Below are 24,797 nucleotides of genomic sequence, written 5' to 3'. Positions count from 1 at the left end.
AATGCATTCCACATTTAGTCCCAATTTCCTCTTACAATTTTATCCACTCTTTTGTGAAGATGCTCTATTAGATTTTGGTGTGCGCCTGTGGATATTTGTGTTAATCAGCCACAAGGGCGTTAGTAAAGTCAGGTATTGATGTAGGTGAGATGAGGAGGCCTGGGGTGCAGTCAGCGTTCACATTCATCCCAAACGTATTCAATAGGGATGAGATCAGAGCTTTATAGCAGGCTACACAAGATCTTCCACTACAAACCATGCACAGCATATCTTCATGGAGCTCACATTGTGCACAGGGGCATTGCCATGCTGAAACAGGTTTGGGTTTCCAAGTTTAAGTGAACGCAAAAAGAAATACATATGGTAGGAAAGTTCAGGTGTCCCAAAACTTTGTGCTAGCAGGAGGACTGAGGTGATCAGATTGACCCCACAGATCAGGGGACTCTGGAGTTATGGTTAGTGGCACTTGGTCCACCATGCTGACCCTAAACTCATATGCTGCTATGCACAATGTATCGGTCTTCCTCTATCTCACTCATTAGTGCAAAATGTCTAACTGGTGACTTCATTAAGCGCAATAGTGACTCATTATTCTTTTGCACAAAGCACATACACAATGGTTTCTCTCTAAGCTTTGTGTAGATAACAGCAATGACCTCAGGAGAGAAAAAAAATCCCAGTGTTTACACAGTGGCTTCCAACAATTATACTGGCAGGGGAGTGCTACAGTATGTGAGGGTGTGAGACAGTGCTATCTTAGAAAATAAATGACAATATGTCATATATGTAGATGTCGTGAAATAGCCACACAGTGAGGGGAAATTAGGTTTTTATATTTCATATTTAACATTTTTAACATATTTAACGTGCACATAGTCACTTCAAATAAACACAAATCGAGCCTTTATATATATATATATATATATATATATATATATATATATATATATATATATATATATATATATATATATATATATATATATAGTACAGACCAAAAGTTTGGACACAGCTTCTCATTGAAAGAGTTTTCTTTATTTTCATGACTATGAAACTTGTAGATTCACACTGAAGGCATCAAAACTATGAATTAACACATGTGGAATTATATATGGAATTATATACATAACAAAAAAGTGTGAAACAACTGTATATATATATATATATATATATATATATATATATATATATATATATATATATATATATATATATATATATATATATATGTGTGTGTGTGTGTGTGTGTGTGTGTGTGTGTGTGTGTGAGAGTAAGTGAGTGAATATATACAGTATATATATATATATATATATATATATATATATATATATATATATATATATATATATATATATATTTATATGTGTGTATGTGTGTGTGTGTGTGTGTGTGTGTGTGTGTGTGTGTGTAAGTGAGTGAATATACACAGTATATATATATATATATATATATATATATATATATATATATATATATATATATATAATATGTGTGTGTGTGTGTGTGTGTGTGTGTGTGTGTGTGTGTGTGTGTGTGTATATATATATATAAATATATTTCACGATTTCACGACATCTACATCCACTATTGCACATGACTGAGGTTTCACATGTACCCTCGCACTGTGTATGTTGGATCAAATATATAAATCTATTATAATTGTATGAAATGTTGGGTTTAAATCGATTTCGTAAAACGTTATCGTGACATTTTATTTTGTCAAAGTTGAAAAGTCTGACCCGGAAACACTCCTCGTCAACAGACCCACACGGATCCACACGTGTTTGTGCTGGAAGGAACAGGCGGCTGTATACCCCAGGCTTTCTGCTCATGTCTACACGTGGATAATGTAAATATATAAACGCCTTTTGATACCAAGATGAAGTTTGCCTACAAGGTAAGTTTTGACACATAAAAAGTTAAATATGAATACAGTGAATATTTTATTGTAGGGTAGAAGAGAAAGCTCGGTAAGCTAGCTAGCTAACATAAGGTTAGTTAGAGTTACATTATAGGATCAACATTTATTACATGATTCTGCATAAAAACATTATAAAGGGAAATCAGTCTAAAGACTTTTAAGATGATCACAAAATTACAGACACTTTATATTCAACCAACAACTATAAATCTCCGTTTTATGTCTCTATTAACAGTACTGATCTTTCTGTGAGCATCTGAAAAGTGCTTTAGAAGAGACGTATTGAATTATTTTAGAGAATAAAACGGATCCAGCTTGAATATCATGTCTGAGAAGTGTCTTAGCTCAGATCAAAACATTGTACAAGATCATAGTTTTGTTGGATCAGTGATATAAAAGGCAACAAACACCAATTTGTACCAGAAATCTGACATGCATTCAATATAAAGCCAGATATTATTTATATAATATAGACATAAGACATATAAACATATCTATTAATCAGTACTTGGTAATTCTTAGTTGCACTGAGTGTGAGTGGGACACAAATTTTTCCGAATATACAGGATTTTCATGAATAACCTTTTTGTAGTGTGGAAGTATTTAGTAATAATAATAATAATAATAATAATAAAAACTCCATTAGTATCCTGGGTTATGAATGAACTTTTTGGAAATTGGTGGGACACATTTGTTTTGTTTTTGTTTGCAGTTTTCCAACTTACTCGGGGCCGTGTATCGTCACGGAAATCTGACGTTCTCTAAAGATGGGAATTCAGTCATCAGTCCAGTTGGAAACCGCATCTCTGTGTTCGACCTGAAGAAGTAAGTGACGGACGTTTGATCATTTCTAACCATCACGGTTTATAATGTTCCAGTGGAAAACATGCTGCTTTATCAGCCAGCTATCCAGCCAGCCAAATCCAAAAAAAGTGAAAAGTGATCATTTTTCATTAGAGTATCATTAACAATATTTATGGTTGCCAGACAAATTTCAGGTTTATATAATAAATATAATTTATAATATAATTATATAATATAAAAAAAAAAATTTAAATATTTTTTTTATATTTTAATAATATAATTATAATAAAAAAAAATTTATATTTTAATGTGCTTGATTTATTATTATTGTTATTTTAAATATGATCATTTTGAAAAAAAAATTTCATTCACAGGGACTTGTATGTGAACTTCCATCATAATCTATCGCAATTTATTTTTTCATTATGTAGGTTTTGTTAAAAAAAAAAAAGTCTCCAGTATGAGTGCTTTGTAATAGTCCGTAAATCCATGCTGTTTTCTTTTTTTTTTTTTCTTTTTTTTTATGAAAGAGTTTTTGTCCTTTCTACTTCCGTGATCATTTTAGAAAGCAAAAACAAGCCTGAAATGATGGTAATAGTTGTTGTGGTTCTTAAATTATTAACTGTAATGTTCTGTATATGCTTAGTTTAATTAATAAATAAAAAAGTCTATACATGTTAGCTTAATCATCTGCGTTTTTTATTACATGTAAGACGTGAATATTTTGTATAATTAGGATGATTGATAAAACAGAAAAATCTCAAGAAGATCGCGGTCCTGCCTGTCATTCAGAAATGTGATTTTATGACTCATGTTGCCAGAACTTTAAGTCCTCATTGTCTCAATGTGTAGAGAACGAGGGTCCATAAGATTGTCTGAATTTGTTTACATGATAAACTGATTTATAAACAAAGAAGTTGAATGGTACACACTCTAAATATTTGCTGATTCATGCTGCTTTTTTTTTTTTTTTTTTTTTCGTGCATATTATCTGGTATCAGCATTCAGGCAATGAACACTAACACTGTCCCTGTTGTTGCAGTAATAAGTCTGAGACCTTACCCGTAAGCACCAATAAGAATATTACCTGTGTCGGACTCTCGCCCGATGGAAATACAGCCATACTTGTCGATGAAGGTATACATGTTTATTTTATGATTTCTGTGACAAATGAAGTGGAAAACGGGTCCCTAATGTTAATTCATGTGTTGTAGACGGAGCGGCCATTTTGGTCAGCTTGTTGACTCGAGCTGTGCTTCACCATCATCACTTTCACAAACCGGTTAACAGCATCCGCTTCTCTCCAGATGGCAAGTAAGTCGATCTGAACACACTTAAACACACTTAAGATCAGAGCCTACTTATTTACCCAACGTTTTATTAATTATATTCTCTGTTTCTTTTTTATAGGAAGTTTGTGGTTACTAAAGAAAATGTGGCTCTGATGTACCATGCCCCTGGAAAGAACCGGGCTTTTAATGCATTTTCTCTGGATAAGAGTTATTATGGACCTTTCGATGAGACGACCTGCATTGACTGGACCGATGACTCCAAGTACAGTTCCACAACCAAGCAACACACTCCTATTGCTAGCACATACTGTCTTTAGACAAGGGCTGAATGAATTAAGATTATGATTAAGGCCATCCAAATGTATTAAGAATCACAAGAAAATGTTCAAATATAAGGATTTATAGTTTATTGAATGAATTAATTTATACTGTCCATCCTCGTCACTCCCAATGAAAATCTTCAGCTCTGCCACCTCCACCCCTAGAGCTCCGCCTCCTGTCTTTTAGTTAATGCCACTGTCTCTAAACCCTACAACATCACAGGTCTCACCAAAGTCCTATAAACTTTCCCTTTCACTTCTACAGATACCCTTCTATCACAAATCACTCCTGCTATCACTCTTTTCCATTTTGGATTTAATATTCACAGAAAACTTTCTTTCGGCTTCTCCCGTTAGGGGTCGCCACAGCGGATCCTCCGCATGTAGGATTTGGCAAATGTTTTTACGCTGGATGCCCTTTCTAATGCAATCCTCCTCATTTATCCCAGCTTGGGACCGGCACTGAGTGGCTGAGGTTGGTTCCCTCAACCGGGATCGAACCCGGGCCGCAGCGTGAGAGCGCCGCATCCCAACCACTAGACCACCAGGGAACTGGATTTAATATTCACATAAATTGTTTAAATTCTGAAATGCTCCAACAATCCATGCTGAGACCATGCTGTCTGGGTGGGAGTGTTCTCTTTCGCTCTCGCTCTCGGCAATCATAGCAATACTAGCCAAACATGGGCGTTGATGAGTTAATGTACACAGAGACTGGCTTATAATTTTTTTTTCCATGTATGTTAAACTGCCTTGGGGCACAGTTGAAAAAAATGGGTCCATCTGTCTTCACACGTCTCCACCAGGAAGCATGTTTTAGAATTGATCCTTTCCAAGTCGGAAGCTGTCATATATTAGGAGAGTGTTGTCCGGAGGTATGGTTGACTTTAAACGAGATGGGAGGCGTAAAAGAAAAAAGACTTTAGACACATTTGCTCCTGACATTAAATTCTGTTTGTTTATCCTTTTTATAAGTGTCACAGCTGCTAATTCTTGAGGTATGATGCTAACCAGAATTCTCTCGGAGAGATTGATATAATGAATTCATATATACGAATTCTGGGCCGTTATCTTAGTGACTGGACAGAGAAAAATTCTTAACCAATATCACCCACCTTTACTTTCTAAATAGATCAATGCTATTAAAGAGTCCTGTACATATTGTTTATTTTTAATCCATTTAGCATTTAACTGACTACCAAAAACATGTTTCAGTTTTATATGGTGATGTTTTAATCTGTTTGTTGTTGTCTCAGGTGCTTTGCAGTGGGGAGTAAAGACATGAGCACGTGGATATTCGGAGCGGAACGTTGGGCGAATCTGATCTATTACTCTATAGGAGGACATAAGGACATCATTATGGGATGTTTCTTCGAGAAGGACAGTTTGGACGTAGGTTTTTAGTGTCTCGTGTTTGCTGACATGATTGTGGTGAACATATTGGGAAACTTCCCAATGTTCAGTTACTCCAATACACACACACACACACACACACACACACACACACACACACACACACACACACACACACAAATATAGTTACCTGAAATTATTTTACAGTCAAACTAGATAAATTTCCAGCTGCATTTATTTGATGTTTAAGTATATGTGATTTAAAGCAGTGATCCCCAAGCCCTGGGCCGCAGACCGGCACCGGTTATCTGATTCTGAACGATGTTTTATTTTGGAAAATTTACCGATTTTTTTTTTTCCTCACATCTGTCTATAACTCACTCTTGTTGCACGTCAAGATGCATGCCTCGGTCACAAGTCTTACCTATATCAACTACCTTCTTAAAGGGGCTGCTCAGGCCGCTAACACATAATATATTACCGCTAAATTGAAACCCCCAAGCTAGCAAAATGAACAAAAAACAACACAGTGGATTCACGTTTATTATTTTATTTAGAAAATACTATTTTTTTTGGCGCTCGTATCATTTCATTTTGTTGTATTTATCCGCCACACCTTAAAGGCCGGTCCGTGAAAGTAGTGTCTGACATGAAACCGGTCCGTGGCACAAAAAAGGTTGGGGACTGCTGTTTTAAAGTACATGAGGGGAAAAAGTCATCACAGAGCTAGCATATTTTTTTGTTACGCAGTTGTACACCGTGAGTCAGGACGGCACTCTGTGTGTGTGGGAGAGTGACACCGAGCTTGATGGCTTGTTCAAAGGACCCAAATACTCCGAGAGGAAGAAGATGCAGGAGGAACGAAAGAAACGGGAAGAAGAAGAATCCAAAGCGGATGAGGACGATGAAATCGAGGAACTGATGGGAGAAGATGGACAGCCAAAGGGAGAGGTTATAAAAGGGAGCACGGATGCGCCGAAAGAAGTGGATGGTGTAAAAAACGTCCGCTACAAGCAGAAAAGCAAGTATGTGCAGCCTTTCGCCTGTTTTTGCTTCCACATCCTACTTTTATAGAACAGCAGGTTTTAAAAATGTTGACTCACGTGGAGTGTTAAAAAGCCAATACAATACACAGTATGTGATTCAATGCATGTTAATATATAAATTCCAGTGTTAACATAAAACAGTTATCATATTGAACTTTTTATAATAATCGTCTATATATGATAAATGATAGATTAAATAATGCAAATATCATATGCATTTGTGACTAAACTTTCATAATCAAATCTGTGATGGATTTCAAGGAATTTAAGATTCATAATATCATTTAAACACATTTTTTCCAATACTGATTTTAAATTGTTATTTATTATTTGTCTAATTTTTGTCTATTTTCTCACCCAATTTTTTTTTTTTTACTAACCACAGGCACTTTTTTAACAAAGAGGGTGAATACAACAACCTGACAGCAGCAGCTTTCCACAAGGAGACGCACATTCTGGTGACGGGTTTTGCCTCGGGAGCTTTCCACCTCCATGAGCTGCCGGACTTCAACCTCATTCACTCACTCAGGTTTGGCCAAATGTACCATGATGCTGGAATTCTTAACCTCTGTGACCTGTGTGTGTGTGTTTAGCTAATATCAAGACTTTTGTTATATCATTGAATGCAATTTATTTCTTGTTCATTTTTTCTTTTGGTTTAAACCACCAGTATTTCAGATCAGAGGATTTCAGCTATATCCATGAACCCCACTGGAGACTGGATTGGCTTTGGATGTTCAGGTAAAAATTTGACCTATATAGTAGCACATTATCACCTGCTTTTAGTTATGGGAAAAAGGGGTGATGGTGAGGTGGGTAAGAGAAGCTCTGAGATGTTCTCAGCTCAGCATCTCACAACTGTTTATTGTAAAATGTAGATATTTTAGTTGCTGTATAATTTCAGACTTTGTGATAGAAGGGTATCTGCAAAAGTAAAAGGGAAAGTTTATAGGACTGTGGTGAGACCTGCAATGTTGTATGGTTTAGAGACAGTCATTGAGTAAAAGACAGGAGGTGGAGCTGGAGGTAGCAGAGCTGAAGATGTTGAGGTTTTTGTTGGGAGTGACGACGATGGACAGGATTAGAAATTAGTTTATTAAGAGGGACAGTGCATGTAGGACGTTTTGGAGACAAGGTGAGGGAGGTGCGATTGAGATGGTTTGGACATGTGCAGAGGAGGGACATGGGGTACATCAGTAGGAGAATGCTGAGGATGGCGACCCCTAATGGAAGAAGCCGAAAGAAGAAAAAGAATTTCAGACCTGACTGGCCATTCTCCTTTGACATGTCTCATCAGCAAGATCACTCAGGGGATGTTTTAAATTATTTAGTATTGTGTTTTGTTTTGTGTGTGTGAAAATCCCAGACATTACCTAAAACCTTTTTCCTGTACCGGCATGAATGTGCAGTGGTGTTAAAGTCGCTCCTAAATTGTCATTTCTAGAACCGAAGGATTTAAAAGCACTGATGCATAAAATATAGACACATTAAAAGGGCTTTGAGAGAAGTGACACTTCCTAGGGTTTGTTAGAAAGTTATTTAGTTAGACATGTTTAAAACAGTTTATTTTAAAAGGGGGTTACGTGTTACACGTGGAATTATTTGTGTGTTTAACACGAATATGTCATGAATACATCTTATCTCTGTGACTGATGCAGAGATCCAAAGAAAATAATGTAGTCAATCGAGCCAGTTTCAAATGGCATTACTGATCTTTCTGCAGTGATCTAATCCTGTTAGAACGATCCTGTTGTCACATAAGGATTATATAGTGAAATGGTTTGCTGTCTATAAACATCTTTACCTCATTGCCTGTTCAAAAGGTCTTGGACAGCTGCTGGTTTGGGAGTGGCAAAGTGAATCCTATGTGTTTAAGCAGCAAGGTCACTTCAACAACATGGCCTCTCTCGCGTACTCTCCTGATGGACAGTATCTGGTCACCGGCGGAGATGATGGCAAGGTGAGTTCATTTCTTAAAATTTCTGATGTAAAATGAGTTAATCGTGCATTGAGTTTATATTGTATATAACTAATTCGGTTCTATCCACCATTAATCATTTTCAGGTGAAAGTGTGGAACACGACGAGCGGCCTGTGTTTCGTCACATTTACAGAGCACACGAGCAGCATAACTAACGTCATCTTTACTAGCAGTGGCTTTGTCGTGATTAGCGCCTCGCTAGATGGCACTGTCCGAGCTTTCGATTTGCACAGGTAACTGAATATACAAAAACACATTTTCATGCCCAGTTCAATTATTAATTGATGTCTATTTTTTTCCCTTGATAATTTTAAGTGAAGGTGTATTGAGATTTTGTTTTCTCTCTTTTTAGGTACCGCAACTTCAGAACACTAACCTCTCCTCGGCCGAAACAGTTCTCCTCACTGGCAGTGGATATGAGTGGGGAACTTGTGTGTGCTGGAGCTCAGGATTCATTTGAAATCTTCCTGTGGTCCATGCAGACTGGGCGGCTTCTGGAGGTCAGTCTGAACTTGTTTGTAAACTGTAATAATGGCTAATAGCAGTTAGTACTGTAAAATGTAGAATGGTAGTGGAGCAAATATAGTAGCAGTGAAATGTGTGTGTTGTCTGTTTGATAGGTGCTGAGTGGTCACGAGGGGCCAGTGAGCAGCCTGTGCTTTAGTCCTATACAGTCTGTGTTGGCCAGTGTGTCCTGGGACAAAACAGTCCGATTGTGGGACATGAGGGACAGCTGGCAAACCAGAGAAATCCTACGGCTCACCTCTGATGGTAAAACACAAAAACGGGGAATGTTACTTTATTTAAAAAGAAGTCTTTAGAACAAGGTGTGTGAGGGTGTGGAGGAAGAGTTGGGAGGACAACTTGCAAACTTAACAGAAAAGGACAAAATGGACATGGACAAAAAGGACATGGCAAGTTTAAGCTCATACGTATTAGCATGGTTATCAGAAGTGTACAGAGTACATGAAAATCAATTCCAATATGTCTTGAGTAAAAGTCTTAAAGTATATAATTTCAACAGTACTTGAGTATTTTATTCGTAGTCCTCAATACCAAGACGCATTTTAGTGAAAAGCTGAAAACAGCTGTGAGGTTTTATTCAGGTTTTATTAAATTGTACACTTCAACACTGCATTAATTGAGATCAACGCAAATGAATCATTCTTTCAAAAAGGTATCTTAAATGTCGATTGCGAGATCGCCTCTTCTGCAGAATAGTTAAGGCATGGCAACTGCTGTGCAAAATGTAATTGGTCATTGTCAATTGAAATATAGTAAAAAGTCATATATTGAATCATAAATATCGATCAGTAGAGATTAAGTTACTTATCTTGTAGACTCAGTAAACTAGAAAGTTGAGAAAAAATTACTTAAGTACGGTAATAAAGTTCATTTAGGTGTTTTATTAGCTGCGGATTATGCTATATTAGTTATATCGCAGAACTAAAGTTACCAGAAGCAGCAATTTAAACTTCATGTTTAAATATATTCTTATTACTTGTATGCAATATTTAAAATATATTCCAGATTGTTAACTTTGCAATGTGAAATTCTATTATCTAGTATTTAATTTAAGCGAAACAACATTTTGCTAAAAGTTTAATAGGGCTTTCAGGAAACAAGGTCATAAGCACTTAGAAGTTGTGTGTTTATAATAAGTAGATAGTGAGTTAAGTAAGAGAACACGTCCTGGAGAGTATGCATCAGACTATTCCCTTCTGTCCAGGTCTGGGAGTGACGTATCGTCCTGATGGCCAGGAGTTGGCCGTGGCCACTCTGGATGGCGAGATCACATTCTGGAATCCTCAGACAGCGGCTCAGACCGGCTCCATCGCCGGACGACATGACCTGCAGATGGGTCGCAAAGAGACCGACAAGATCACAGCAAAACAATCAGCCAAGGGCAAGTGAGTAGTTCTAAGGCTTAAATGAGCTTCAGGGCAGAATTTCTTGCCATGTATGACTTTGCAGAGTTTCATTTGAAAGCACTAAAGCCTTTATTTAATGGAGCACTGACAGACTCATAGTTTGCAAGGCAAATAATTACAAGGAGCAGCTCTGAAAAGGAATATGGGGCAGAGTCTAGAAAAAGTTCATTCATTACACTGATCAAAAACACCTACTCAACCCAAAAAATTAAAATCTTCATGTTGGAAATCCGCATATAGTAGGTGCAATTCGACTTCTCATTTATACAACTAAGCAGTTGAGGGCTTTGTTGGGTCTACATTAGTCATAAGAGCAGAAAAATACACCAGTAAATGCCTTTTTATACTCATAGGTAAATCAAGTCCTTCACACAGCAACCCCCCTTTTCTTTTAATTATGATGCAAAAGAATGCTGGAACACCATTGGCTCTCATGTTTTATAAATTATCAGCATTTTCTTGAAACATTTTTCAGTACAAGTGTCCCACATCCTCTTTTCCTTTTTTCCGGTGGCTCCTTCTTCAGCATTCTCCTACCAATATATGTCCCATGTCCCTCCTCTGCACAGGTCCAAACCATCTCAGTCGGGCCTCTCTCACTGTTCCCCCCCCCCAAAACGTGTGTGTGTGTGTGTGTGTGTGTGTGTGTGAGACAATCCCACAAGGTCATGTTGGGCCTGCAAAAGATAAGCCTAAAACAGAAATAAAGGAACCACTTTGTTTGTACGAGCGAAGTAACACATCATGCCACAAAAGGATAGTTCAGGGTATGGTCAACAGAAACATACACAAAAAGTATATTCTAGAAGCATACAGCAGAATTACTATAATTACTAATGGCAACAAGATACATATTACCATACTGTGAGAACATAAAAACGGTTAACGATAATAACTCCACATCTGGTCATGTTATTCGTTTAGCAGAGGCAACAAAGCGAGGATTAGCCATACCAAAAGGTGTTCTCACAGCGTAAGCGTATAAAGAGCGGATATAGACGAGAACTGAGTGTTCTGGGTCAACCTCATCTAGGACTAGTGATCAAGGATATCTTACAATTCCCCCGTTTTATCCATGATAAATTAGAATGGATAAATCACAACTTAAACTATCAGACATGTCGCATAGAAATAGGATAATAATCAGAAACACGAGGGACAGGTTGATAACCAGAAAGCATACAGGTGAGTGATTGCTGGATACATTGATAAGTACATGGTGTAAGGTTGTGTATCTGAGTATCTGGGATTACAGGATCATTCAGACAGAAGGCATTCATACAGGTGGATTCAGTAGCATTAAGGATTTCAGTCTCGTCCCGGGAGTTGGGTATTAGGGACTTGGACCCTACCGCAGATGGTAACTGCTGACACACATAGCATGGACCTGCTGTGTGCTGACGAGCCGTCCAGTTGGCGTATTGCCAGAAGGTGTTGTCGTGTGGGTGAGCCTGGGTGGGAATCCCAGCCCCAAGGCTGACGATTAGGAGAAAAAGGACAACCATACTGATCACTGGTTGTGTTACCTCCCTGGATTGATGAGAGGTTGTTGTTCCGTTCCTCGCAGCTTTTTTTGACACATCCTGCAGTTGTGAGGATGCCTGAAGAGTTGGCACAGAAAGGTCTGAGGAGTTGTCCCTGGACCTCGATAGATGATGACAGAAACCGATACACGTCTCCTAGAGAATTCATAGGGAGGTTAAGAGGCTATGCTTCTGTAACATATGGAAAAATAATGATACACAGGGAACATGTACACACAATATTTAAGAGGGATCACCTCCAGTGGGACATTTCTTGATTCTGGTAGCATGGATCCACTGTGGAAAAAGGTCAGTTAATACACCTGTGCGTGTGATCGCGACTATTTCTGCTAGCCCCTCAAATTTGCATTCACCCAATCGCCTGGGTTTCAGAGATTTAACCAGAACAGCATCCCCCACCTGGAAGGGATGGGCTGGTGTCAGAGGGATGACAGGTATAGATTTAGAGACCAGTTCATAATGTTTTGAAAGTGTATCAATCAGGGCAGCAGAATACTCGGCGATGTGCACATCCAGATCAGCTGTACCTATCGCTGGTTTACCTTTTTTCCAGGGCGTTGGAAATGGTCGCCCAAAAATAGATTCGTGTGGTGATAGGTGGACGTCTTTTCGCGGAGTCATTCTCATTTCGGCAAGGACTGCAGGTAGTAAGCCTACCCATTTTTTGTTACCTGTAGCTTGCATGGCCTTAGTCAGTTTGTCCTTAAGCGTCCGGTTAGTTCTCTCTATGATACCGGAGGACTGAGGGTGATAGGGAACATGGAAACGCCATGACAGGGATGGGTATTTACATAAGTCCTGCGTTACCTTTGCAGTGAATGGTGTTCCTTTGTCTGAATCAATCGCGTGAGGAACACCATATCGTGGTAAAATCTCTTTGGCTAAGATACGTGTGACAACCGTAGCATATTCTCGTTGACAGGGGAAAGCCTCAACCCACCTTGAGAATTTGTCTACCATCACCAGGAGATACTTGAATGGACCACAGGTCAATCTGCCATTCAGAGAATGGAGCAGAGGGTAGTGGGAGGCACTCGTGTTTCGCTGCGCTCTTGGTGATGCTATTCTGGGCACAGATTAGACATCTGGATAAAATCGAGTCTATCATGCAGTTTGTTAGCTATACAAAAAAATCGGTTCATATCCTCCCTCAACTCCCTTCTTGCGCGATATGTAACACCGTGAAACTCACGCACGAGGAAAGGAACACAGTGAGTGGAAGGCATAAGCGACCATCTGCACTGTACCAAAAGTCATCGGAGGCCACGTAGGCATTGTGTGATTGCCAAAAGGGAGAATCATTCGGGGTGGCTGAGGATTGGACAGATGGCAAATGTAAATCAGGAATGAGAGCGGAGGAAAGAAGACGGGTATTAATAGGAGTGCTAAGAGAGGGGAAAAATACCTGAGCTTGAGCCGCACTTTTTTGCCACTCTGTCAGCCAAGGAATTGCCTTTGGCCTCCACATTGTTGTCATAAGAATGGGCTTATGTTTTGATGATGGCCAGTGTGCGAGGAAGACAGCAAGCAGTGATAAGGTCCTGAACTAAGGACGAATGAGAAATGGATTTCCCCTCAGCCGAGCGGAAATCACGGGATTGCCAGATGCGGCCAAAATCATGCGCAATACCAAAGGCGTATCGGGAATCAGTGTAGATGGTGACATCTTTTCCTTCTGAGAGGACACATGCACGAGTCAAGGCAAAGAGTTCAGCGGCCTGTGCAGAAGAAAAAGGCAAAGAGTAAGCTTCAACAGTGACATCAGGTAAGGAACAGACAGAGTAACCACACAGAAATTTACCGTCATACGGCTTTGAACATGAGCCGTCCACAAAAAGTGACTTACCCCTGTTTAAAGGAGTGGAAGACAAATCAGGGCGTATACAAGTAGAGTGAACGACCTCGGAGCAGCAATCATGTGTGGTGTCGGGCAGAGTGTCATCTTGTGCATTAATCAAACGAGCAAGGGCATGACCTAAAGTATCGAAAGAGGAGGTGGCCTTGATTTCCAGATTACTGGTCGAGCAAAGGATAGTTTCATAGCCGGATCTTCTCTGTGCTGTCATGTGTTGTGTGTGTAGGTTCTAAAGGACTTGTTTCACCTGATGTGGGGAATGCAAGATCATAGGATGAGACACACACTAGTTTTTCAGCGTCTTGAACCATCACAGCACAGGCAGCCACCGCATGGAGACACGCAGGTAAACCCTGAGCCACGGTGTCAAGTGTTTTGGACAGGAACGCACATGGTCTCATGCCCCCCCCCCATGCTCCCGCACCAAGACAGCAGAGGCAGTTCCGTCCTGTTCACACGCATAAAGGTGAAAAACCTAATGATAGTTCGGAAGTCCAAGAGCAGGAGCTGAGCACAGAGCCGACCGCAAAGCCTCATACGCCCAAACATCTCGGGTGTCCACGTTAGCGGGTGCTGCAAAGGATCGTTGTGTGAGATCGCAGAGCGGAGACGTGGAAAGAGCAGTCAGGTATCCATGGACGACAGTAATTAATCAGGCCCAGGAAAGCCATGAGGGCATGCTTTGTGGAGGGACACCTTGTGTTAAGAACGACCTGTATACGATCTTTAGAGAGCCGTTTGCTGCCTTGAGAGAGTTCGAACCCTAGGTATTTCACAGTGGTTCTACAAAACTGTAGTTTGGTTTTGGATACCTTGAATCCTTTTCTTGCCAGATGATGCAGGAGGCACAGGGAGGCTCGTTCACAGAGGTCCTCAGAGACTGTGGAGATCAGGAGATAATCTGCATACTGTAAGACAACAGAGTCAGAGGGGAGGGCAAGATCACAGAGTGCATCCCTTACCACAGCGAAAAAGACTGCCGGGGAGTCAATGAATCCTTGTGGCAGACGTGTCCACATGTATTGGAGCCCCCTGTGCGTGAAGGCGAAAAGAGGCTGCATCTGCACTTTTACAGGAACGCTGAAAAAGGCAGAACACAAGTCAATCACCGAGAAGTGTGTATGATTGCATGGAATTGAAGCGATAATAGAGGCCACATCGGGCACAACAGGTGCAACAGGAACCACAACATCATTTATTTTTCTCAAATCCTGAGTAAAGCGCCAACTGCCGTCTGGCTTAGGAACCGGATTAACGGGTGTGTTGTATGAACTCACACACGGCTTGATCACACCCTGGTCAGGATTTTGTCTATTCCCTGCAACTTCGATTCAGAGAGAGGATACTGTTTGAAAAACACAGGATGCAAATATTTTAGTTTAGCTTCATAAGGAGGACAATGAACCAAGCCCACATCGTGCTTATGTTCTGCCCAGAGGAGAGATGGCAATCCTTCCAGTGAAGAAGGGAGTGGTAATTTCTGTGTGGTAGAGAGAAAACAGTTGTTAATGTTCATGTTAGAAAGATATGACAGAGGAGCAGAATCAGGAGTGAGTGTGCGAGCGAGTGTGCGAGCGAGTGTGCGAGCGAGTGTGCGAGCGAGTGTGCGAGCGAGTGAGTGAGACAGACAATCCCACAAGGTCATGTTGGGCCTGCAAAAGATGAGCCTAAAACAGAAATAAAGGAACCACTTTGTTTGTACGAGCGAAGTAACACATCATGCCACAAATGGATAGTTCAGGGTATGGTCAACAGAAACATACACAAAAAGTATATTCTAGAAGCATACAGCAGAATTACTATAATTACTAATGGCAACAAGATACATATTACCATACTGTGAGAACATAAAAACGGTTAACGATAATAACTCCACATCTGGTCATGTTATTCGTTTAGCCGAGGATTAGCCATACCAAAAGGTGTTCTCACAGCGTAAGCATATAAAGAGCGGATATAGATGAAAACTGAGTGTTCTGGGTCAACCTCATCTAAGACTAGTGATCAAGGATATCTTACATACAGATCCTTTTCAAATCAAGATCAAATAGGATTTAATCATAATAATAAAAAAAAGGATTTTACTCAGAAAGTGTTAGAAAAGCTGTATAAAATTCAAAAATGATTTAGTAAAGTTACGAAGAAGCGCTTCATCTGTGTGTTTTTGTGTTGAAAGTTTTTTTTTTTTATTGAACACGAGAGTATTTAAAAAAAAATAAATAATCCAAACGCTCTCTACTCAAATTTTTTAGGGCCTTCACTTCACTGTGTTACTCTGCTGATGGAGAGTCCATGTTGGCCGGTGGCCACTCAAAGTTTGTTTGCATTTACAACATCAAGGAGCAGATCCTCATGAAGAAATTTGAAATCTCCTGCAATATGTCTTTAGATGCCATGGAGGTACAGTCATATAATGATCATCTTACTTCTTGGAATAGGACATTGTTTTTTTTTTTTGCATTTGATATTTTCTGTCATTTAGATTATTGTTAAGGCTGCTGATGTCGGCTCAGCTCTCATTGTCCTTTTTAACTCTTGCATGTCACCATGGACTGTTAGGAGTTCCTCGACAGGCGTAAGATGACCGAGTTCGGTAGCTTGGCATTAGTGGATGAAGGCACAGGGGATGGGGATGGAGTTAAACTCAGCCTGCCTGGTGTCAGAAGAGGTGAGAGAGACATTTTTAACTTTTTAGAGGTTAGGAAGGTAAGTATATAAGATCAACCTGCTTATTCAGCATAAACAAGATTACATCATGATTATGAATTGTAGTCATTTTTGTTAATACATTTGTTGTTTCTATAGAAACTGCTACTATGCAAGGACTTGTGTAGGAACTTCATGCAATTTAAGACTAATAATAATCAGACGAATGCATTTTGTAATGTAACAAAGCAAAATGAAAATCTCATGGATACACTGTAGAGAGACTTTCTGTGATTATTAATGGAGAGAAGGACTCTGTGCTGCATTTGTTATATCAGAAAATTACGTCAGATTGAAATGTCATATAAGATTATATACTGTAAGTAAAGAAAGTCCTACTATAAAATCCCTAACCGGTTAAACCCCACTTTCAGGTGACATGAGCTCAAGACGGTTCAAGCCAGAGATTCGTGTTTCCTCGCTCCGCTTTTCCCCCACTGGTACGTACATTTTAATATTCTTGTGGATTTAAAATTAAAAAAATAAACATGTATGCGTTCAGTTTACAGCAGTTTGAGCGAGCTGAGTCAAATCGCAGAAGCTCTAACGCTGAACGTTGTTAAATCTGATTATTAGTATTAACAGGTTTACATGGTCACTACATGTACACTTCGCCATTAAAATCTGATAATCTGGTTGTTGAAAAAAAAAGGTAGAAAAAAAATAGTCCAGAGTTCAGCTCCTAAAGCCAGTTTTGTTCACTTTGACCACCTCAGGAAATAACGCCATTGGATTGTATTTCATTTCTCTAGCAATCAGGATGCATCTAAGTTCTTCATCCTATATATATCCTATACTATTTTTGCCGCTTTTCTGTTCTACAATCATGGCACATCTTTGTTGGAACGCAAAATCATATCATATTGTCAATGTTTTTCAATCAGGACGCAACTGGGCGGCGGCCACCACGGAAGGTTTGCTTATTTACTCCCTAGAGGCTTCGCTAGTTTTTGACCCTTATGACCTGGACATGGACGTCACCCCAAACAGCATCCGACGTCAGTTGAGAAAGAAAGAGTGGACATCAGCAATTGTGCTCGCTTTCCGCCTGAATGAGACGGCTCTCATTAGCGAAGTGCTGGAAACTGTGCCTTATGACCAAAGTAAGTAGAAATTTTCATTCATGTACAGTGGTACCTCGACATACGAGTTTAATTCCTTCCGTAACCTTGCTCGTATTTCAAAGCAAATTTCCCCATCCATCCATCCATCCATCCATCTTCTCCCGCTTATCCGATGCCGGGTCGCGGGGGCAGCAGTCTAAGCAAAGATGCCCAGACTTCCCTCTCCCTAGACACTTCTTCCAGCTCTTCCGGGGGGACACCAAGGCGTTCCCAGGCCAGCCGGGAGACATAGTCTCTCCAGCGTGTCCTAGGTCTTCCCCGGGGTCTCCTCCCAGTGGGACGCGCCCGGAACACCTTCCCAGGAAGGCGTCCAGGAGGCATCCGGAACAGATGCCCGAGCCACCTCAGCTGACCCCTCTCGATGTGGAGGAGCAGCGGATCTACTCCGAGCTCCTCCCGAGTGACTAAGCTTCTCACCCTATCTCTAAGGGATCGCCCAGCCACCCTGCGGAGGAAGCACATTTCGGCCGCCTGTATCCGGGATCTTGTCCTTTCGGTCATGACCCAGAGCTCATGACCATAGGTGAGAGTAGGAACGTAGATTGACCGGTAAATCGAAAGTTTCGCCTTGCGGCTCAGCTCCTTCTTCACCACGACAGACCGGTACATCGACCGCATTACTGCAGAAGCTGCACCGATCCGTCTGTCAATCTCCCGTTCCACCCTTCCCTCACTCGTGAACAAAACCCCAAGATACTTAAACTCCTCCACTTGCGGCAGGAACTCCCCACCAACCTGAAGTGGGCAAGCCACCCTTTTCCGACTGAGGACCATGGCCTCGGATTTGGAGGTGCTGATTCTCATCCCAGCCGCTTCACACTCGGCTGCAAACCGTCCCAGTGCATGCTGAAGGTCCTGGTCTGATGAAGCCAACACGACAACATCATCTGCAAAGAGCAAAGACGAAATCGTGTCGTCACCAAACCGGACACCCTCCGACCCCTGGCTGCGCCTAGAAATTCTGTCCATAAAAATTATGAACAGAACCGGTGACAAAGGGCAGCCCTGCCGGAGTCCAACATGCACCGGGAACAAGTCTGACTTACTGCCGGCAATGCGAACCAAGCTCCTGCTTCGGTCATACAGGGACCGGACAGCCCTTAGTAAAGGGCCCCCGACCCCATACTTCCGGAGCACCCTCCACAGGCCGCCGCGAGGGACACAGTCGAATGCCTTTTCCAAATCCACAAAGCTGGTCCAGTGTTCCACGGCCTGGACGAAAACCACATTGTTCCTCCTGAATCCGAGGTTCTACTATCGGCCGTATTCTCCTCTCCAGTACCCTGGCATAGACTTTCCCAGGTAGGCTGAGAAGTGTGATCCCCCTATAGTTGGAACACACCCTCCGGTCCCCCTTCTTAAAAAGAGGGACCACCACCCCGGTCTGCCATTCCAGAGGCACTGTCCCCGACCGCCACGCGATGCTGCAGAGGCGTGTCAGCCAAGACAGCCCCACAACATCCAGAGACTTGAGGTACTCAGGGCGGATCTCATCCACCCCCGGTGCCCTGCCACCGAGGAGTTTTTTTACTACCTCGGTGACTTCAGCTTGGGTGATGGACGAGTCCGCCTCTGAGCCCTCAGCCTCTGCTTCCTCAATGGAAGATGTGACGGCGGGATTGAGGAGATCCTCGAAGTATTCCTTCCACCGTCCAACGACATCCCCAGTTGAGGTCAACAGCTCCCCACCTCTACTGTAAACAGCATTGGTGGGGCACTGCTTTCCCCTCCTGAGGCGCCGGACGGTTTGCCAGAATCTCTTCGAGGCCAGCCGATAGTCCTTCTCCATGGCCTCACCGAGCTCCTCCCAGGCCCGAGTTTTTGCCTCGATAACCACCCGGGCTGCAGTTCGCTTGGCCTGCCGGTACCCGTCAGCTGCCTCAGGAGTCCCACAAGCCAACCAGGCCAGGTAGGACTCCTTCTTCAGCTTGACGGCATCCCTTACTTCCGGTTTCCACCACCGGGTTCGGGGATTGCCGCCTCGACAGGCACCGGAGACCTTACTGCCACAGCTCCGAGCGGCCGCTTCGACAATGGAGGTGGAGAACATGGTCCACTCAGACTCAATATCTCCGGCCTCCCTCGGGATCTGGTCAAAGCTCCGCCGGAGGTGGGAGTTGAAGATCTCTCTGACAGGAGGCTCGGCCAAACGTTCCCAGCAGACCCTCACAGTACGCTTTCAATTTCAATTTCCCCATTGAAATTAATTGAATTGCCATTAATCCGTTCCAGCCCCCAAAATGCGACCCCAGTTGTTTGTGTTTTTGAATAAGAATTTTTTTTTTATAAATTACAAATATTATATAAAAACATAATAAAAGAGAATGTAAAGATATAATAAGGTTTTATTCAGTGTATTTTCCTTGGAGATGAGACGACTTGAGCTAACGAAAACGCCGGTGGGGGGTGTGTGTGTTTGTGGAGCTGGGGTAGAGGCGATAAGCGGAGGAAGAGGGAAAACTAGTTTTTTACTAATCACTCCTGCCCACTACATATCCCTAAACTTTAAATTTTTACTTTTTCTTCTTTGCTTATTGTTACTTTATATTAGTTCATGCTCATGGAATGATGAGATGGGCAACATTAGCCGATGCATACCACTTTACTTGTTTTTATGAAGATAGATTTGCAGGGTTACAGTATAATATAACTCCCAGGTGGATAAACTTGGATTAACCGACCGCACTGCAGAACACAAATCATATAAATCGCACACAGGAAAAACATCCAGCCCGCACACTTCTTTCCCGCACTACACTACCCATAATGCATTTTACTCTGGACTTCAATACCCAGAGATAGTAGCCTTAAAGAAACAGCTCTCATTTTCCCTCTAATGCAACACTATCTTAATTTTCGTCACAATCTTCGCTTTCTGGCTTTGATTCGCCATCTTGCAGCGGCGTCTCGAGCTCGTATCTCAAGTTTTTGCTCGCGTATCAAAGCAAAAAATCGACCAAGTGACCGCTCGTATCTCAAAAAACTCGTATGTTAGGACACTCGTATGTCGAGGTACCACTGTACATCATGTTCAATGCTAAGATTTCACAAAAGAATGGGGCAATGAAATGCCTGGAATTAACCGCTAGTCATTCATTGTTGGATGTCAAACTACGCCTTATGCCAGAAAACTACTATTTTTTTTACAACAAAACCACAAAGATTACATTAATTTATGAATTAAATAGTCATACTTTTACTGTTTTATAGTAACACTTAATGTTAAGGTCTGTCAGATGGGCTTCCTCGTCACATAAAGAAGAAGAATAGCTTTATTTGTCACATATACATTACAGCACAGTGAAATTTGTTCTTTGCCTATCCCAGCTTGCTCAGAAGCTTGGGTCAGAGCGCAGGGTCGGCCATGATACGGCGCCCCTGGAGCACAGAGAGTTAAGGGCCTTGCTCTAGGGCCCAAGCGTGGCAGCTTGATGATACCAGGGCTTGAACCCTTTCAATCAGTAACCCAGCACCTTAACCACTGAGCTACCACTCCCCCATTTTCGCATATCCCAGCTTGTCTGCGCCCCTGGAGCAGATAGGGCTAAGTGCCTTTTTTAAGGGCTCAACAGTGGCAGCTTTGCAGTGCTAGGGCTTGAACCCCTGACCTTATGATCAGTAACCCAGAGCCTTAACCATGGACCACCATGGTGCCCTGCACTTACACAGCTTGTCAAAGAGTAACTGCAAAGCATAGCCTCTATCCTGAAGACAATCTCTGTAGTATCTCTGTAGCATAGGCGTATTTTACAAACTGGCGTATGTTCTGACTCCACACATATATTTGTGTAAGAGCCTAACTGTAGCACAAAACCATGTACAATTTAATATGCTGCAAGTCAGTAGAAGACTAACTGCTCTACATTCAAGTAGAATTGTTAAGAAAGAGAAGTGTTACGGAATGTAGATTTTGACCGTTAGATTAATTCTCATGCATATCCTGTTGTGCCAGAGCCTCCTGGCTAATCTTGGAGTAGTCAGATGATTAAGGATCTTGCTGAATTGTTAGGACACAACAGTCCTGGAACTTTGATTTCAGAAAAAGTCAAGAGGCTTTAATTGTTATTTCTACCATACACAGTGGTACACAATGTTTCTCCAGACAAAAATCAGTACAGACAGACAACACAAGACAGTGTGGGACAGATACACATAACACAAACCTACTGTACACTCTGATTATACAGTACTGTGAAAAGGATATAAAAGACTATGACCAATTGTACACGTAAACAAACACAATGCAGTGCAAAAACAGCAGTAGCAGCAGTCGAGAGGTGCAAAAACCAGCATGTAAACGGTATAATATGGTTAAGTATAAATAATAAATAAATGGTGGTGGAATGGATTGAGATGAGTAATATGTGTGTTGTGTTTAGGTTGTACAGTTCAGAAAGGAAAAGATTACATATTTTAACTGTGGGCTTCTATCTTGCTCATTAAGTCGAAGTGGTGTCCAGCTCCCTGCCAGATGTGTACGTGGAAAAGCTGCTGGACTTTGTGGCTACGTCTCTGGAGAAGTCCAGGCATCTGCATTTCTACCTCACGTGGGTGCAGAACCTCCTAACTTTACACGGGCAGAAGCTCAAGAACAAGTAAGGAGTAGCAACAGTATTCAACATTCTTCAGTCCTGTGCAGTTGACTTTGTTAGAACTGACTTATTGTTTTCAAAATCAGAATATGGAACATTGATTTACCCGATGTGCAGAGTGTGCAGTAACATGTCTTTCTACATAACCAGGGTCCAACCTGGCAGGAAGTGGATGAATGATTAACTCTTTAATGCCTCGTGATTTCAGTTGGATGTGGATATGTTTTTTAATTGGATTTGGACCAAAGAACTTGCTTTAGAACGTACCTAGATATCAAAAGGACTCCTTTACGAGGGCTGTATTCTAATAACATATGCAATGCAGTGTTTCATTCTCCTGTACATCATGCAATTGTTGTAAGGGAGGTTTCTGTTGTTACAGGCAGTTACAGTGAGAGAACCCTCACTCCTCACAAACTCTCTCATGAAACATGGGGCTTCGCTTGTGATGTTGTGACATTTATTATTTAACACAGTGAAGTAAAAAGTCAGATGTTCCACATAAAACGTAGTGAAGTAAAAATTCTCCCTATAATGATACTGTGATGTCACCGATGAGTTTGTAGAATATAATTCATATTTGCGGATTTAATCAGCGCATTTGTTTGGCAGGTCATCAGTAATACTCCCAACTATACAGCAGCTGATGAAGAGCAACCAGAAACACCACGATGATCTCTCCAAACTGTGAGTCCAGAAACTCCACTGACACAAAAACATAAAAATAAAAAAAAATTATACTTTTCTAAAGCTAAATAGCACCAGATTCTAATTTCATTAAGGCCTAAAGTATACTACAGATAAGTGACTTTTAAATGTCTAAAAAATTTTTTATTGATTACACCAATGCTTTTTTCCCCTTAGCTGTGACTGGAATATGTACACTATTCGCTACACCATGGCTCTGTCCAAACAGAGAGGGATGAAGAGGACGGCAACCGATTCCCTATATGAGGACGAGGAGGCTTCTTCAGATGTCATGGGTTCAGAGGAGGAAGATGAGGATATGATGACTGAGTCACTAATAGTTGAGAACTGAACAGAAAATAAACACAGTATGAAAATCATTTGAACCAAGAACTGCAGGGAAACAATATAAAATCTGGTGGCACCACAAGTTCAGGAAAATGAAGCTCTTTCTGAACACATGCACCCTGTCTGAACCTATTTATCATATTTTGATATGTTGATAACGGAATTTATTTACCATCAGTTTTTTTTTTTACAGTTCATGTTTGTGTGTATAACAATTAAATACTTCAATACCTTTTATCATTGTTTTTTTTTTTTTTTTTTTTTTGTCAGTTAGCATTTTTGTTGTCTATTTTGGGGAAAAACGTCCTCCCTGGTACACCAGATGGACCTTTTTATTTTTAGTTGGTTGCAGACCTTTGAATTTGACTGTCTGGAGAATCAGTCTGTGCTTGAAGGAGGTGGCAACCATCCTAAAGCTTACTTAAAAAAAATGCATGTGAGTGTCCATTATCTACAAGTCCATTGGATTGAGCTCTCATTATATACAGGTGCATCTTAATAAATTAAAATATCATTAAAAAGTTGATTTATTGTAGTAATTTAATACAAAAAGAGAAACTTGTATATATTCTATTGATTCATTACACACAGAATGGTATTTCTAGTGTTTATTTCTTTTCATTTTGATGATTTTGGCTCACATGTACTCAATATTTGGTGGGGCTCCTTTTGCTTTAATTACTGCTTCAATTCAGTGTGACATGGAGGGGATCAGTCTGTGGGGCTGCTGAGGTGTTATGGAAGCCAAGGGTTCTTTGACAGAGGCCTTCAGCTCATTTGCATTTTTTGGTCTCTTGTTTCTTATTTTCCTCTTTACAATAACCCATAGATTCTTTTTGGGGTTCAGGTCTGGTGAGTTTGCTGGCCAGTCAAGCACACCAACACCATTGTCATTTAACCAACTTTTGGTGCTTTTGGCAGTGTGGGCAGATGCCAAATCCTGCTGTAAAATGAAATCAGCATCTCCATAAAGCTGGTCAGCAGAGGGAAGCATGAAGTCCTCTAAAACTTCCTGGTAGACGGCTGTGCTGACCTTGGATTTAATAAAACACAATGGACCAACACCAGCAAATTACATGCTCCCCAAACCACCACTGACTGTGCAAACTTTACACTGGACCTCAAGCAACTTGGATTCTGTGCCTCTTCTCTCTTCTTCCAGACTCTGTGACCTTGATTTCCAAATGAAATGCAAAATGGATACGTCTGTGCGTGGTGGCTCTTGAAGCACTGACTCCAGCTGCAGTCCACTCGTTGTGAATTTCCCCAAATTCTTGAATGGGCTTTGTTTCA

General features: G+C 41.1%; 1 protein-coding gene across 1 annotated transcript; it reads left to right on the top strand.

The window, feature by feature from the left end:
* Positions 1 to 1,739: 1,739 nt before the first annotated feature.
* On the top strand, positions 1,740 to 23,741 carry pwp2h (PWP2 small subunit processome component). The gene is made up of 21 exons (XM_083522298.1): positions 1,740 to 1,898; positions 2,635 to 2,747; positions 3,769 to 3,863; positions 3,941 to 4,040; positions 4,137 to 4,280; positions 5,595 to 5,730; positions 6,442 to 6,716; positions 7,123 to 7,266; positions 7,408 to 7,478; positions 8,561 to 8,697; positions 8,802 to 8,950; positions 9,070 to 9,217; positions 9,338 to 9,488; positions 10,447 to 10,627; positions 16,300 to 16,447; positions 16,607 to 16,715; positions 17,128 to 17,193; positions 17,638 to 17,856; positions 22,322 to 22,472; positions 23,082 to 23,156; positions 23,334 to 23,741. Exons 1-21 carry the CDS (start codon positions 1,881 to 1,883, stop codon positions 23,506 to 23,508), a joined length of 2,805 nt encoding a protein of 934 aa, XP_083378424.1. The 5' UTR covers positions 1,740 to 1,880; the 3' UTR covers positions 23,509 to 23,741.
* The last annotated feature ends 1,056 nt before the right edge of the window (positions 23,742 to 24,797 follow it).

Source organism: Silurus aristotelis (genome assembly GCF_946808225.1).
Source record: "Silurus aristotelis genome assembly, chromosome: 20".
NCBI lineage: Eukaryota > Metazoa > Chordata > Actinopteri > Siluriformes > Siluridae > Silurus > Silurus aristotelis.
This window is presented reverse-complemented; position numbering and strand designations above follow the sequence as displayed.